The sequence below is a fragment of the Culex pipiens genome, chromosome 1 (assembly GCF_016801865.2).
Source record: "Culex pipiens pallens isolate TS chromosome 1, TS_CPP_V2, whole genome shotgun sequence".
Classification (NCBI taxonomy): domain Eukaryota; kingdom Metazoa; phylum Arthropoda; class Insecta; order Diptera; family Culicidae; genus Culex; species Culex pipiens.
In genome coordinates, this window is record NC_068937.1 from 20,639,029 (window position 1) to 20,652,894 (window position 13,866).

The 13,866-nt window shown below is 41.0% G+C and overlaps 3 protein-coding genes across 3 annotated transcripts; 2 read left to right on the forward strand and 1 right to left on the reverse strand.

Moving 5' to 3' along the window:
* Positions 1 to 772: 772 nt before the first annotated feature.
* LOC120416898 (E3 ubiquitin-protein ligase MARCHF5-like) lies at positions 773 to 3,637 on the forward strand. The gene is made up of 3 exons (XM_039578796.2): positions 773 to 1,096; positions 1,348 to 3,142; positions 3,327 to 3,637. The coding sequence occupies exon 2, from the start codon at positions 1,349 to 1,351 to the stop codon at positions 2,345 to 2,347; it is 999 nt and encodes a 332-aa protein (XP_039434730.1). The 5' UTR covers positions 773 to 1,096; position 1,348; the 3' UTR covers positions 2,348 to 3,142; positions 3,327 to 3,637.
* Positions 3,638 to 9,645: 6,008 nt separating this feature from the next.
* LOC120416899 (neuferricin homolog) lies at positions 9,646 to 11,026 on the forward strand. Its single transcript, XM_039578797.2, has 2 exons — positions 9,646 to 10,365; positions 10,436 to 11,026. Exons 1-2 carry the CDS (start codon positions 10,086 to 10,088, stop codon positions 10,939 to 10,941), a joined length of 786 nt encoding a protein of 261 aa, XP_039434731.1. The 5' UTR covers positions 9,646 to 10,085; the 3' UTR covers positions 10,942 to 11,026.
* LOC128092512 (zinc finger protein 93-like) lies at positions 11,002 to 13,761 on the reverse strand. Its single transcript, XM_052706439.1, has 3 exons — positions 13,388 to 13,761; positions 13,072 to 13,329; positions 11,002 to 13,017 (listed from the first exon to the last, which is right to left on the reverse strand). Exons 1-3 carry the CDS (start codon positions 13,600 to 13,602, stop codon positions 11,073 to 11,075), a joined length of 2,418 nt encoding a protein of 805 aa, XP_052562399.1. The 5' UTR covers positions 13,603 to 13,761; the 3' UTR covers positions 11,002 to 11,072.
* Between the last annotated feature and the right edge of the window lie 105 nt (positions 13,762 to 13,866).

The following is a 13,866-nucleotide window of genomic DNA, read 5'->3' on the forward strand; positions in this document are numbered from 1 at the left end:
CCGCGGGGCCTCCGGCCACTCCAGATTGTGGCCACTATTGCCGAAATGTCAAATTTCATGTCCAATATCAAAAACCATAAAGTTTGATACCCATATTGCCCCAACTCTTACGGTCCGGGCAAATGTCCCCCCATCGGAACATCCGCGGGGCCTCCGGCCGCTCCAGTCCAGGTGGTGGCCAGTTCCAATGATCGACTCCCGCGACTGGCATGTCTTAGCTGGTCCTTGCCTCCAAGCCATCTGCTCTAGGACCTCCAGGCCGTCTGCTACCGGGCCACCAGGCCATCTGCTTCTGATGTGTTCTCGTCGACGTCCAGCAATAGAATGAATTTTCGGGACCGACCGAGCCGAGTTTTGTTGGCTCGTCGACGATCCGAAAATTATGAGGTGGAGTGGGGGTGATTTTAGATACATCAATCTCACGTCTCTCGATTGACTGATTGGGAAACGTTCGCTCATCCAACCAGCGTGCACCAAAAAGAGGGGAAATTTGCCGAGAGGGGAATTCGTTACGTAACGTTTTCGCTTCGCGAAAATTTTGGATTGACACCCCGTATAGAAACCTTAGGACAAAGTTCTTTGTCAAAATAATTTTTTTGAGTGATGTTAAAAAAAATGGTGCATGTATCCTTTTCAAAAACAATAATTCTAATTTTGAGTGTAACCTCCTCCAGCAAACAAAACAAGTTGTAACCAATTTCACAGAAGAAGGTATCTCCCCCGCTCCGCCGTCGCTTTCCTGTCAATCGCGGCGGCTGTTCAAACAAGTGTCAAATTTCGCGACGGGCGGCTGTTTATGTTCTGCATGCAAGTTTCTCAACGCCTGAATCAAAAAGAGTAGGAAAAAAAATAGTGACGAAACTGCAGGCCAACTTCTTCGCCAATCGCAGCAAACCTTAGCCGCCTACTGTTTTTCTCTTGCCACAAGAGTTTGTCGCCAGCTGAAAAAGGGTTACGTCCCAAAATAAGGTCTTGCGAAACTTTGATTTGACAAACCCGCAACTCAAAGGTCATCCAGGGACGGGATTTGCAGCAGCAGTGTTTTGATTCCGAAGCACACACACACACCCCCACACACAAACAGACGAAGGAGGAGGTAAGTGCAAGGTTCAGAGTTCAAGGCGTCGATTTTTTTCTGGAAAAATCGACGCGCTGAGTTCGAATCTGGCGTTCGCTGCCCTACCAACTGAGCTATCGAAGAATTAACTGGGTTAAAATCGGTTCTGATAACAAGCAGAGCTGGAGGGGGATTTTGCGTGAGCAAATTTAGCCAAGACTCGAACCCGCGCCGATTGTGACGGTTGGGGGGTTTGTGCCTTGGCTAAAGTTTGACAATCGTCCTTGCAGCATGGCCGAGACGCCGGAAGTGGTGGTGGCTGCGCCGAAGGCGGAAGTGGCAGACGAACGGTACTGTTGGGTCTGCTTCGCCACGGATGAGGACGACAAGCTGGCGCCGTGGGTTCAGCCGTGCAACTGTAGGGGAGCTACCAAGTGGGTCCACCAGAGCTGTCTGCAGCGTTGGGTAGACGAGAAGCAGAAGGGCAACACGTTCAAGCGGGTCAGCTGTCCGCAGTGCCAGAGCGAGTACATTATCGTGCTGCCCTCGATGGGAACGCTGGCGAATGTGCTGGAAGGGATCGACACTATGATCAAGCGGATTAGTCCGTTCTTGACGGCTGGGGTGATCGTGGGGTCGTTCTACTGGATGGCCGTCACGTACGGCGCTGTGACCGTCCTGCAGACGGTCGGGTACGAAGAAGGTTTGGCTCTGATGGAGCGAGCTGAGCCGATCGTGTTGCTGATCGGACTTCCGGCCATTCCGGTGGGCTTGATCTTGGGACGCATGATCCGATGGGAAGAGTTTGTGCTGCGTTTCCTGCAGACCAAATCGTTCAGCGTTCGCAAGTTCCCGATGCTGAACCTGCTGCTACCGATCGCGTCGCTCGAGGATGACCCCGCGTACGGTTCCAGCAGCGGAGGCAACGGCGGAGAGTCTTCGCCTCAGCAGCCTCCCACCAATGGACTACCACCCGGCACGGTCGTCAGCTCGGATCCGGTCTCGGCCACCCGGGTCCTGTGCGGAGCGCTGCTCCTGCCCACGGTCTCGTCCGTCGTGGGGCGAGTCTTCTTCGACTCGATTCAGAACAACTTCCAGCGCGTCCTGGTCGGCGGGTTCGCCTTCGTCGCCATCAAGGGAGCGCTCAAGATCTACTACCGACAGAAGCAGTACAACCGCAAGAAACAGCGCCGGATTTTGGACTTTACGCCGGAAAACATACGAAAGTACACCGCCGCGAGCAGTGGACCCCAGCGAGCGGACCAGAACGCAGGACAGCCGAGGGTCTAGGCATGAGGAGGGGGAGGAGGACGCCGTAAGCACAAGAGTAGAAAGTCTATTTTTTATGCAAACTTTTTTAGCCGTTGCCGTCGTCGGAGGTTGCCAAAGAGAGACCACCTGGCGGGTTTGTGAGCCGAATGGAAGTTGGAAAGTTGTCGTGTTTGATGTTGACGGGGACGGAGATATTTAGAATTTCTAAAGACTACTGTTAAATGTTCACTATACCTATATCACTGTTTTCTGTAAATAAAATTATTGGTTTTAATCCTAAATAGGAGAAAATTTGGTAGAGAAATTCCCTGTCTTCAAATGATTCAAAACTTGGATGTCATGATGGAGTTTCCCAAAATAGTCGCAGACAAATTTTGCTGTGCAAAAACGGCCTTATCAATCGATAAACAATTATCACGTCGTCGTGGGCAATATTGGTCGCACCTAAACACTATTGCATCCAGCCAATTGCCTCTTATCTCCAACATCCTCGTCGCGGGCTGTATTTGTGCATCCTCCCTGATAAAACCACGCGCGTCCGAAACCCTTATCTATATGGGGGGCCCCCGAACGACCGCGTCCAGAACCTGCCCAATCATAACAATCAATTCGTGACCAACTGCGCTACCTGAAGCACACACATCCAGAATGACGCTGCGCGAAAATAACCACGAACCGTCCACCACGAGTCTCCAGCGCAAGTACTCCGTGTCCCAGTCGGGCAAGTTCAAGTCACGGCCCAAGATACGACCCTCGCTCGGGGATGTGTTCCGGCCGGAAGTGAGCGGCGGATCGGAGAATCAGTACGGCGCGGTAAGTTAAGCGCTTGGAAATGTTTCCGCGTTCTATTGGGTCTAGCTGAAACATTTCATTTGACAGTTGAGGAGCGAGGTTACTTGATTGTTGATTGATCTTCCAGATCAACCAAACAGCTGTCAAATGAAACATTTCAAGTTAAAATCGCCAAAAACCGAAAAAACAATCCGGAACATTCCAGATCACCCCGGACGACGCCAATTGCAGTGGTCGAGGACAGCTTGAGGTGACCACTACTAGCAACTCAAATCAGTCTGGAACCGCAACAATTACGCAGCAGAGCTCTCGAGGGGTCTACGAGACGGCACTTTGATGACCTCCGACCAGGATCTCCGACCGGCGTAGAACGGCGTTATCTGTGATGTAATGCAACAAAGTGTGCGTGTGTGATGTTAGCCTGTAAGCTTCGTAGCAATATTTGTGGACGGACACTTGAAGTCGCTGTGTACCGTTGCCTTTCTGTTGGTAAATATACGCGAGTATCAACTTGAAGCGGGCTCTCTCTTCTTCTTTTTTTCGCCAAGATAACAAACAAAAGCGCAACCGATAAGCGAGATCGCGAGTTGGTGCACTTGCCGTTGATTTTATGGGAAGTAATCGGTGATAGAACGGATGTCGTCGATGACGCTTTGCCTGTCAAATTAGCATTACCTTATGGTTGATTGACATTGAACTGGCTAGATTCAAGTTCAAACGAAGTATGCACAGCAAATTCTGATGTTCGTTTTCAGTTAATATTTACTGAAAACTGCACTACTGAAATCTTCAGTTAGTTTTTCGCTGAACATCAGTTAAAATTTGTATGGAGCTGTCAAAGTTTGCTGAAATTTCAGCAAATTTTCATTTACTGAAAATTTCAGTAGTGCAGATTTCAGTAAATTTAACTGAATTCAGTAATAAGAAATTGGTGTGTGGTGATCGGAAGGAACGCGGTCAAGAAATTTTTGCGCCTATTTATTTTGGAATTATGAAAATTTAAAATTATGATATTATGAAATCAGAATATAAAAATTCTTAAATTCTGAAATTCCTAAATTCTTAAATTCTGCAATTCTTAAATTCTTAAATTTTAAAATTCTTGAATTTTAAAATTATTAAATTCTGAAATTCTTAATGTCTTAAATTTTTAAATTCTCAAATTCATTAATTCATATATTCTTAAATTATTTTTTTTTTAATTTTTGGATTCTTAAATTCCTAAATTTTTAAATTCTTAATTTCTTACATTCTTAAATTTTTAAATTCTCAAATTATTAAATAAATCAATTTTTAAATTCTTAAATTCTTAAATTTTTGAATTCTTAAATTTTTGAATTCTTTTATTCTTGAATTCTTAAATTCTTGAATTCTTAAATTTTTAAGTTATTAAATTTTTAAATTCTTAAATTCTTAAATTATTAAATTATTAAAATTTTTGATTCTTAAATTATAAAATTTTTAATATTTTAAATTCTTAAATTCTCAAATTCTTAAATTCTTTAATTTTTTAATTCTTAAACTTTTAAATTCTCAAATCCTTAAATTCTTAAATGCTTAAATTCTTAAATTCTTGAATTCTTAAATTTTTTAATTCTTAAATTTTTGAATTCTTTTGTTCTTGAATTCTTTTATTCTTGAATTCTTACATTCTTGAATTCTTAAATTTTTAAATTATTAAATTTATAAATTTTGAAATTCTTAAATTCTCAAATTCTTAAATTATTAATTTTTTTAATTCTTAAATTGTTAAATTTTTAAATTCTTAAATTTTTAAATTCTTAAATTTTTAAATTCTCAAATTCTTAAATTCTTAAATGCTTAAATTCTTGAATTCTCAAATTCTTAAATTTTTAAATTCTTAAATTTTTGAATTCTTGAATTTTTTAATTCTTAAATTTTTGAATTCTTTTATTCTTGAATTCTTTTATTCTTGAATTCTTAAATTCTTGAATTGTTACATTTTTAAATTATTAAATTTATAAATGTTTAAATTCTCAAATTCTTAAATTATTAATTTTTTTAATTCTTAAATTCTAAAATTATTAAATTTTTAAAATCTTAAATTCTTATATTCTCAAATTCTTTAAATTTTTAATTCTTAAATTTTTAAATTCTCAAATTCTTAAATTTTTAAATTCTCAAATTCTTAAATTCTTAAATGTTTAAATTCTTAAATTCTTGAATTCTCAAATTCTTAAATTCTTGAATTCTTAAATTCATAAATTCTTAAATTTTTGAATTCTTTTATTCTTGAATTCTTAAATTCTTGAATTCTTAAATTTTTAAATTATTAAATTTATAAATTTTTAAATTCTCAAATTCTTAAATTATTAATTTTTTTAACTCTTAAATTCTTAAATTATTAAATTTTTAAATTCTTAAATTCTCAAATTCTTAAATTTTTAAATTCTTAAATTTTTAAATTCTCAAATTCTTAAATTTTTAAATTTTCAAATTCTTAAATTCTTAAATGCTTAAATTCTTAAATTCTTGAATTCTCAAATTCTTAAATTCTTAAATTCTTAAATTCTTAAAATCTTAAATTCTTAAATTCTTAAATTCTAGATTAAATTTTCAAAACAACCTATCCCTCATGGGTTTCCTATGCAGATAGGGCCTTTTGAAAATTTAATCGAGAATTCTTAAATTCTTAAATTCTTAAATTCTTAAATTCTTAAATTCTTAAATTCGTAAATTCTAGATTAAATTTTCAAAACAACCTATCCCTCATGGGTTTCCTATGCAGATAGGGCCTTTTGAAAATTTAATCGAGAATTCTTAAATTCTTAAATTCTTAAATTCTTAAATTCTTAAATTCTTAAATTCTTAAATTCTTAAATTCTTAAATTCTTAAATTCTTAAATTCTTAAATTATTAAATTTTGGAAACTTAAATTCTCAATTTCTTACATTCCTCAATTTTTAAATTCTCAAATTATTAATTTATTAAATTTTCAAATTCTTAAATTCTTAAATTTTCAAATTCTTAAATTCTTAAATTTTTGAATTCTTAAATTTTTGAATTCTTAAATTTTTGAATTCTTAAATTTTTGAATTCTTAAACTTTTGAATTCTTAAATTTTTAAATTCTTAAATTCTTAAATTTTTAAATTCTTAAATTATTAAATTTTCAAATTCTTAAATTCTCAAATTCTTTTATTATTAAATTTTTAGTTCTTAAATTCTTAAATTCGGAAATTCTTAAATTCTTATATTTTTTTAATCCTTGAATTCTTAAATTCCTAAATTCATAAATTCTTAATTTCTTAAATTCTTGAATTTTTAAATTCTTTAATTATTAAATTTGGAAATTCTTTAATTATTAAATTTGGAAATTCTTTAATTATTAAATTTGGAAATTCTTAAATTATACATTTTTTTAATTCTTAAATTATAAAATTTTTAAAATCTTAAATTCTTAAATTTTTAAATTCTTAAATTCTAAAATTCTTAAATTCATAAATTTTTAAATTCTTAAATTCTCGAGTTTTTTTTGAAAAGGTCCTATAAACAAAATTTTCACTTTTTGCTTTTTGGGTGTTTTTGAATACCCCTGACTCAAGGCGGTTCTAAAAACACCCAAAAAGCAAAAATTAAAAATTTTGTTTATAGGACCTTTTCAAAAAAAACTCGAGAATTCTTAAATAAGGCTTTCTAGACCCAGTGGAAAAAAATATAATTTAACCCAAAAATGATGAACTTCTCGCCACAGTGTCCTGATGCAAACAATCATCGAGCTCGAGATGTTACGGCCCTGCGAAGTATGTTGGCTGACATATCGGGCGGTCAGTTAAAACAAAACCAGCTAGAAGTCGCCTGACAAAAAAAACTTTTGCTAGAAAGAGATGGGAAATATGATGCAAACAAACGTCCAGCTGCCATGTTAACATACCTTGAATGTGTTGGTAAATTTCTGACTAGAGAGCCTTATTCTTAAATTCCGGAATTCTTAATTTTCAAAATTTAAGGCTTTAAATTTTGTAATTTTTAATTTTTAAGTTTTTAATGTTTATAAATTTGTAAATTCATAAATTTGTAGATTTGTAGATTTGTAAATTTCTAAATTTTCAAATCTTACACAGCAAATTCTGATGTTCGTTTTCAGTTAATATTTACTGAAAACTGCACTACTGAACTTTTCAGTCAATTTTTCGCTGAACTTCAGTGAAAATTTGTATGGAGCTGTCAAAGTTTGCTAAAATTTGAGCAAGTTTTCATTTACTGAAAATTTCAGTAGTGCAGATTTCAGTAAATTTAACTGAATTCAGTAATGACGGTTTGGTGTGTAAGATTCTTGAATTCTTAAATTTTTACAATTCCTTATTTCTTAATTTTCCATTCTAGATTTTTTTTTGAAAAAATAGAGTTTTTAATGTTGAAATTTGGAGGTTTTCATATATTTGTATTTTCAAATTTCTGCATTTCAGATTTTTAAAACTTTTGAAATTTCGACTTGTAATTTCTGAAAATTTTTAGGCTTCAAATTTTATATATTGAAATTGTTTTTCAATTCTGTATATTTTTTTATTTTGAATTTCCTCATTTAAGATTTAAAAAATTGTTGAAATTTCCATTATATTTTTTTAATTTTTTTGTTATTTGGGATTTTTGAAATTTTTGTATTCCATATTTTGAATAATACAAAAAATTATTATGAAATTTTCAGTTAAAAAAATAGGTATTTGTGCGAGTATTTGTGTGATTATTGTCAAGTTTATTTTCAGTCTGGTTTACTCACGGGTTTACTTCATTTCGTTTCCGACAGTGTGGATCATTGGGACAACTCGCCGCCAACATTTCAAAAAGCATCATGTACAAACCATGCGTTTTGAGAAAAACGCATTTCAAGAGTTTTTTTTGATTAGGTCCTATAAACATATGAAAGACAATAGTTTATTGGTCCTTTTCAAAAAAAAACTCTGGATTTGATTGTTGAGCATCCATTTTCAATTCCCATTTTAATATAAAAGCAAAATAAGATGTTCTTATAATAACAAACGATGAAAAACGTTGCTTTTATTGATACTTGATCATCCAAATTCAATAAAACATCATTTCCGTAATTTTATTTAAGTAAAACAAACATAACTCCTTTTGAAATCACCAACGTCGATGTCACCCTGCTGTCATTGAGGGGGACGCTTTGTTATGATTCGTTTTTCTTCGCCGAATGTACATGGCGCTTTGTTCATGATGCTTTTTTTTCGTCACGAGGTTCATGTAGAATTTTGTTTCACAGGTTGACAGGGCTATATAAACAGGGACTGCTGATGGCAGAGATTGTGTTTATGTTACTTTATTTAAAATCATGATTAAACAAACTTTACTGAAGTAACTTTTGCTCATTTTTGGTGGAGAGGTAGCTTATTAGGAGTACTTTCAGAATATGCAATAACCCAGAAAGTGTCAAAATGTACATGATGCCTTTTGAAATGTTACCGTCGAACTGCGTATCAGCCTTCAAGGATCTTCGACTATCAGGTGGTGTAGATCCTAGCGCGCAGCGCTGTCAAAAGTAGCAAGATTGCTTTACATCGAGGCACCACGTTCACCTACACTCAGAAAAAAGTACCGGCAAAATCCATAAGAACGTCTTATGACCTTTCGACATCAGGATTTTATTCGTATGTCATAAGATTTTCTTATGGCTGGGAGGGGAAATTTGACAAAGCCGTCAATTAAGATTTCCATTGAGTTATCTTATGATATTCATAGATGGAATTGTGTAAAGAATATATGACAATGCTCATGGAGATTATATTAATAAACATTGTTTTTTATACCCATTTTTTCTTTTTTTTAATTGAATGAAAACAAAAATTTATTTAAATTTTAAACGTATATATTTTTAAATTATCGTAATATGACCAAAACTTCATTTTCTTCCACTGCTCGTCGTCCCGTTGGTTTCCGCAGTCTCCGGTTTAATCGTTTTTTGCTGGTGATTCGGCATGTTCTGCCGGATGGCCACCACCTTCGGCATGACCACGTCAATCAAACTTAAACCTTCGACCGCTGCTCGGAACTGTCCTCACCGATGCTATTCTCCGGATTCTTCTGGAGGATGCTGGGGAGGGCCGCCGGCGGAACTAACGGCCATTGATATTATCTAAAATACCAAAACAAAATATTCAACTTCGAACCAAAACCCACGAAACACCCGCCACAGAACTTGCCTGTGTCTTGGAGGTCGCGGTAAAACTCATAACGGCGGCGGCAGCTTTGTAAAGTAGTTACCGGAACGAACTACGGGACGATTTGGAGTAGCGAGCGTTTAAAATTGTCTGCTCGATCCGTCCTTTCGCCATCTTGAAATGTCAAAAAATTTCACACTAGCATCATACGCGAAAACCATTGAAAAATTACAGATGAATTCCATAAGAATTTCTTATGAAGTCCATAGTCTATCAACAGTGGACCTAATACATAAGTAAAGTTTAGTTATAACCATATGAATTTATTGTGACGGTCATAAGATTGTCTATGAAAATCGCGAGAGCCTAGTGGATACTCAAATCAGGCAGCACATAAGATGTAGACTTATGAAAATCTTACATTCTTTTTCTTCAGTGTAGAGTTCAATCGCTTACGGTCAAACCAGAATGTTCACGAGGGTTTTACATAACCCCCTCAATCTATGTACGGTATGATAATTTATTCAAAAACTAGTCCTTTTTAGCTGTTATCATTGCATCACTGTCGCGAGTAACAACCAGCCCATTTATGAATGAATCATGAAAGCTTCCACCACAACTATGGTTGGGGCTCTCGAACTTCCCGGTGACCTCGTGCTCGTTAAAAGCTCTCTCTCGCAAGTTCTCTCTCTTTCGTAAAACTGGTTTTCTCGCATGTTTTGATCGCCCAACACTTCTTCAGCAGTTGTGTTGTGGTAGCAGCTCAGGTCACCTGCGGGCACCTCGAGGTTTCCCCAAATAAAAGCCTAGATTTCCGGAGAATCCACGATGGTCCTGTCGTACGTGGCACCGTACCTCCGGCACATCGTCGTAATCGGGATGGCCGTCGTTCTGTTTGCCGTGCTGTCCCGGGAACCTGGCTCCGCGCCAGGTCGAGAAGCTCCCGAAGTCAGTACGGCGGAGGGCGTGCTGACCGAGCGCGAGCTGGCCCAGTACGACGGCACCGAGGGCAGCAAGGGCCTCTACCTGGTCATCCTCGGTCACGTTTACGACGTGCAGAGCGGGGCCAAACACTACGGACCCGGCGAGTCGTACAACATGTTTGTAGGTTAGTACCGCGTCAATCGCTTCGACTATCAACTGTCAAACTTGAAACGTTTCAACCCACCCCCCCGCAGGTCACGACGCGTCCCGCTCGTTCGTGTCGGGCGACTTTGAGCAGTACACGCCGGAAATGAGCGACGTGAGCTCGCTGACGGACGCCGAGATCCGGAGCATCGTCAAGTGGAAGTCGTTCTACGACGAGACGTACCCGTACGTGGGCAAGCTGGCGGGGCGGTACTTTGACGCGCGGGGGGAACCCACGGAGTACAGTCGGGTGGTCGGGCAGCGGGTGGCGCGGGCCGAAGCGGAAGAGGAGGCGGCGGCGGTGAGTGGGGAGGAACTTCCGACGTGTAACGTCGAGTGGAAGCAGGAGAGCGGGACGCGGGTTTGGTGTACCAGTCGGAGTGGGAACGGGGTGGAGCGGGGCTGGGTGGGGCGGCCTAGGAGGTACGCGGAGACGAGTGAGAAGCGACCGCTTTGTGTTTGTGTGCGGGAAGGGGGAGATACGGAGCAGTTGGTGCCGTTTGACGGGTGTGATCCCGCGAGTGACAGCTGCTTTGTCAAGGAGGAGGAAAAGTAGGGAAATTGTGGGAACGCTTGTTTAGGGATTTTCGAAATGAGTAAAGAAAAAAAATGACAGTTTCAAGTTGTCACCTCACTACGAATATCTTGGTTTGAAATATTTCATTTTGACAGAAAGCAACTTCCCCACTAACATTCCTGCTTAACAAGTGACGGATCTTCCGATTTGTTCTTCGCTGCAAGCTCTCGGAAGCACTTGATCCGGTGCCGGTAGTAAACCGAGCTATCGCTGAAGGGCTTACCGCAGGTTTCGCAGGAAAACGGCTTCTCACCGGTGTGCTTGTTCCGGATGTGGTTCTTGAGCGGAGTGCGCTGGGCGAACGTCTGCTCGCAGTACGTGCAGCGGAACTTCCGGACGTCACGGTGAATTTCCCGGTGCTGTCTCAGGGTAGACGCGCTGCTAAACAGCTTGCCGCACTCCGCACAGACGAGCCTGTTCTGCTCCGGATGGGCGTTCCGGCAGTGCTTGGTCAGCTGTGCCTTCTGCTCGTACTGCTCGCCGCACGTTTCGCACGGGAACGGTAGACCGACTTCCGGATGTTGGTACGCACGATGGTCCTTGAGTTCGGCGAAGCTGTTGAAAACCTCGCCACACTCGAGGCATCCGAACTCCTGCCGTTCCTCGTGGACGCTTCGCACGTGCTGCTGAAGCAGGGACCTGGTGGGAAACACCTCGAGGCAGATCGGACACGAGACCTTCTCCAAGATGGCGTCGCTCGGAGAGTGAAATGCGCCTCGATGTTTGTTCAGCAAGGATCCGTTCCGGAAGCAATCTCCACAGACTTCGCAGCGGTACGGCTTTTCCAGGGTGTGAACGTTCCGGATGTGGTTCTTCAGACTGGGCGAATGGCTGAACTTTTGCTCACAGATCGTGCAAGCGTACCGCTTGATTCCAGCATGAGTGTCCTTGTGCCGGTGGTACGATGAGTACAAGCGGAACGTTTTTTCGCAGTACGGACAGGGAAATCGCTTCGTTGTTCCGGGTTCCGAATGCACAGCTAGCACGTGCTTCTTCAGCGCGGTCTTCCTGGCAAAGTCTTTGCCGCACTTGTCGCAAACGAATCGCTCGCCGGTTCCGCTTCCTGGATGCTTGTCGTACCCGTGAACTCTGACGTGAGTTGTGGACGTCAGCTGTAGCTGCGGACATTCCGGGCATTTCAAATACGGATAGTTTTCGTCATGAAACGCCTGTATGTGTTTGCGCAGCTCGCCGACATTTTTGCCGGTCGCTTCGCAGACCAGACATCGGTACAAAAAGGAGTCGTACTTGTAAATTTTTGTAGTGTGGGCCATCCTGCGATGCCGGTAGTATTCCGTCTTCGTAGCTAGTGGAACATTGCACTCCTTGCAATCGTACGGTGTCTTACCCTCATGAACTCCCATCACGTGCTTGCTTAGCTCCGTACTCAACCGGAAGCTGGCATCGCACTGCGAACACTTGTGCGGAAGTTCTCCCGTGTGAATCAGTAGGTGAAATTTAAGACTAATCTTTTTCTGAAACTTCTTGTCGCAGATCTTGCACTCAAACTGCGCCTTCTCTTTGTTCAGCTTCAATTCTTCCTTCACAGCCTGTGCTTCCTCTTTTACATCCGATTCCTTCTTCTCTTTGACCAACTTTAACCCTTTCGCCTTCTTCTGTCTTGTCTCCTTCACCGTCTTCTGAACATCAGCCGATTCCTTCTTATCTTTGACCAACTTCACCACTTTCCCCTTCGCCTTCCTCGATCGTGTCTCCCTCACCGTTTCCTGAATCTCAACCGGTTCCACCTTCACCTCAAGCATCAGCTCTGGATGGCAGTCCAGATCCACCGTTACCAAACCCTCCCTTTGCCAACCCCGGAACTCTTCATCCTTACCGACGAAGAAGCTCTGAACGCTTCGCATCAAATCGATCTTTGCCAGGCAGTTCAAGCAGATGAGCTGCGCCAAGTCGTCTCCCGACTGGAGGATCGCGCTCAGCGTCGAACCGATACTCACGCCATCCGTTAGGTCGTCATCCAGGAAGCACATCGTATTGGTTGGTTCGTAGCGATGACACAGCCGGCAGCAGGTCACTTCCGCTAGCGGGTCGATGCTAAATAGAAAAAATCTGTTACAAAGGTCCAGAAACGTATAACGCGGAACTAACCTATCCAGATTTTCAACGTCAGGATCTCCTTTGACTATGAAAGACTTCTGAATGTTCAAAACCATCCCGACCTGGGTCAAACAGACTCCACAAGCAAACTGCTGGACATCGCTTTGTTCAAGCTTAACCTTAATCAAATCCCGCAGAATTGTTCCGACGGCCACATCGGCCATCGATCCATCCAGCGAGTACAGCCGAGAAGCGACCTCGAACCGATGGCACAACCGACAGCTGCCGAGCTCCACCGGTTGTCCGGATCTACAAGAAAATTTGCTGACTCAACCCCGCTGCGAAGAAGAAAGAAGCCCATGCTCACCGATCGCTGAACCGCGTCGGTTCGCGGTAGCGCTCCGCAGAACTCGCATCGCCTTCAAAGTGGTCTTCGCACAGCTCCAGTGATTGCTCCTCGGTCGGCGGACCGGTTCCGGTGGCAAGCGTGATGGCATCGCGCCAGCGTCGACGGAGTACGCTGTCGGACGGGAACTGAACCAGGCGGACACTTCCGGGGCATCCGGCGACGCAGCAAGGCATTCCGGTGATTCTAAAGTACCGTTTTATTTTCGGTACAACTTTCCCTTAATTTTGGCAGGTATTTCACTGCCGAACACAACAAAAGGCCTTTTTTGACGTTTGGTGTGACGGGCCTTTTGCAAGTGACGTTTTGATTGACAATCAAATTTGCACATCAAGCAAAACTCAGCAAACAGCGACGGGGAACAGGGAGCTACGGTGGAGATTCAAAGTAACTTTGGAGGTGTTTGAAATCGCTGAAGCGGACAGGACGCTGACGTAAAT

Bases quoted from the DNA above. Each gene is read 5' to 3' on its own strand.
- LOC120416899 (XM_039578797.2), top strand. From the start codon at position 10,086: ATGGTCCTGTCGTACGTGGCACCGTACCTCCGGCACATCGTCGTAATC. The intron at 10,366-10,435 runs GTTAGTACCGCG...ACCCCCCCGCAG, and splicing joins GTCGTACAACATGTTTGTAG to GTCACGACGCGTCCCGCTCG.
- LOC120416898 (XM_039578796.2), top strand. From the start codon at position 1,349: ATGGCCGAGACGCCGGAAGTGGTGGTGGCTGCGCCGAAGGCGGAAGTG.
- LOC128092512 (XM_052706439.1), bottom strand. From the start codon at position 13,602: ATGCCTTGCTGCGTCGCCGGATGCCCCGGAAGTGTCCGCCTGGTTCAG. The intron at 13,330-13,387 runs GTGAGCATGGGC...ATTTTCTTGTAG, and splicing joins CCGACGCGGTTCAGCGATCG to ATCCGGACAACCGGTGGAGC. The intron at 13,018-13,071 runs GTTAGTTCCGCG...TTTTCTATTTAG, and splicing joins GACGTTGAAAATCTGGATAG to CATCGACCCGCTAGCGGAAG.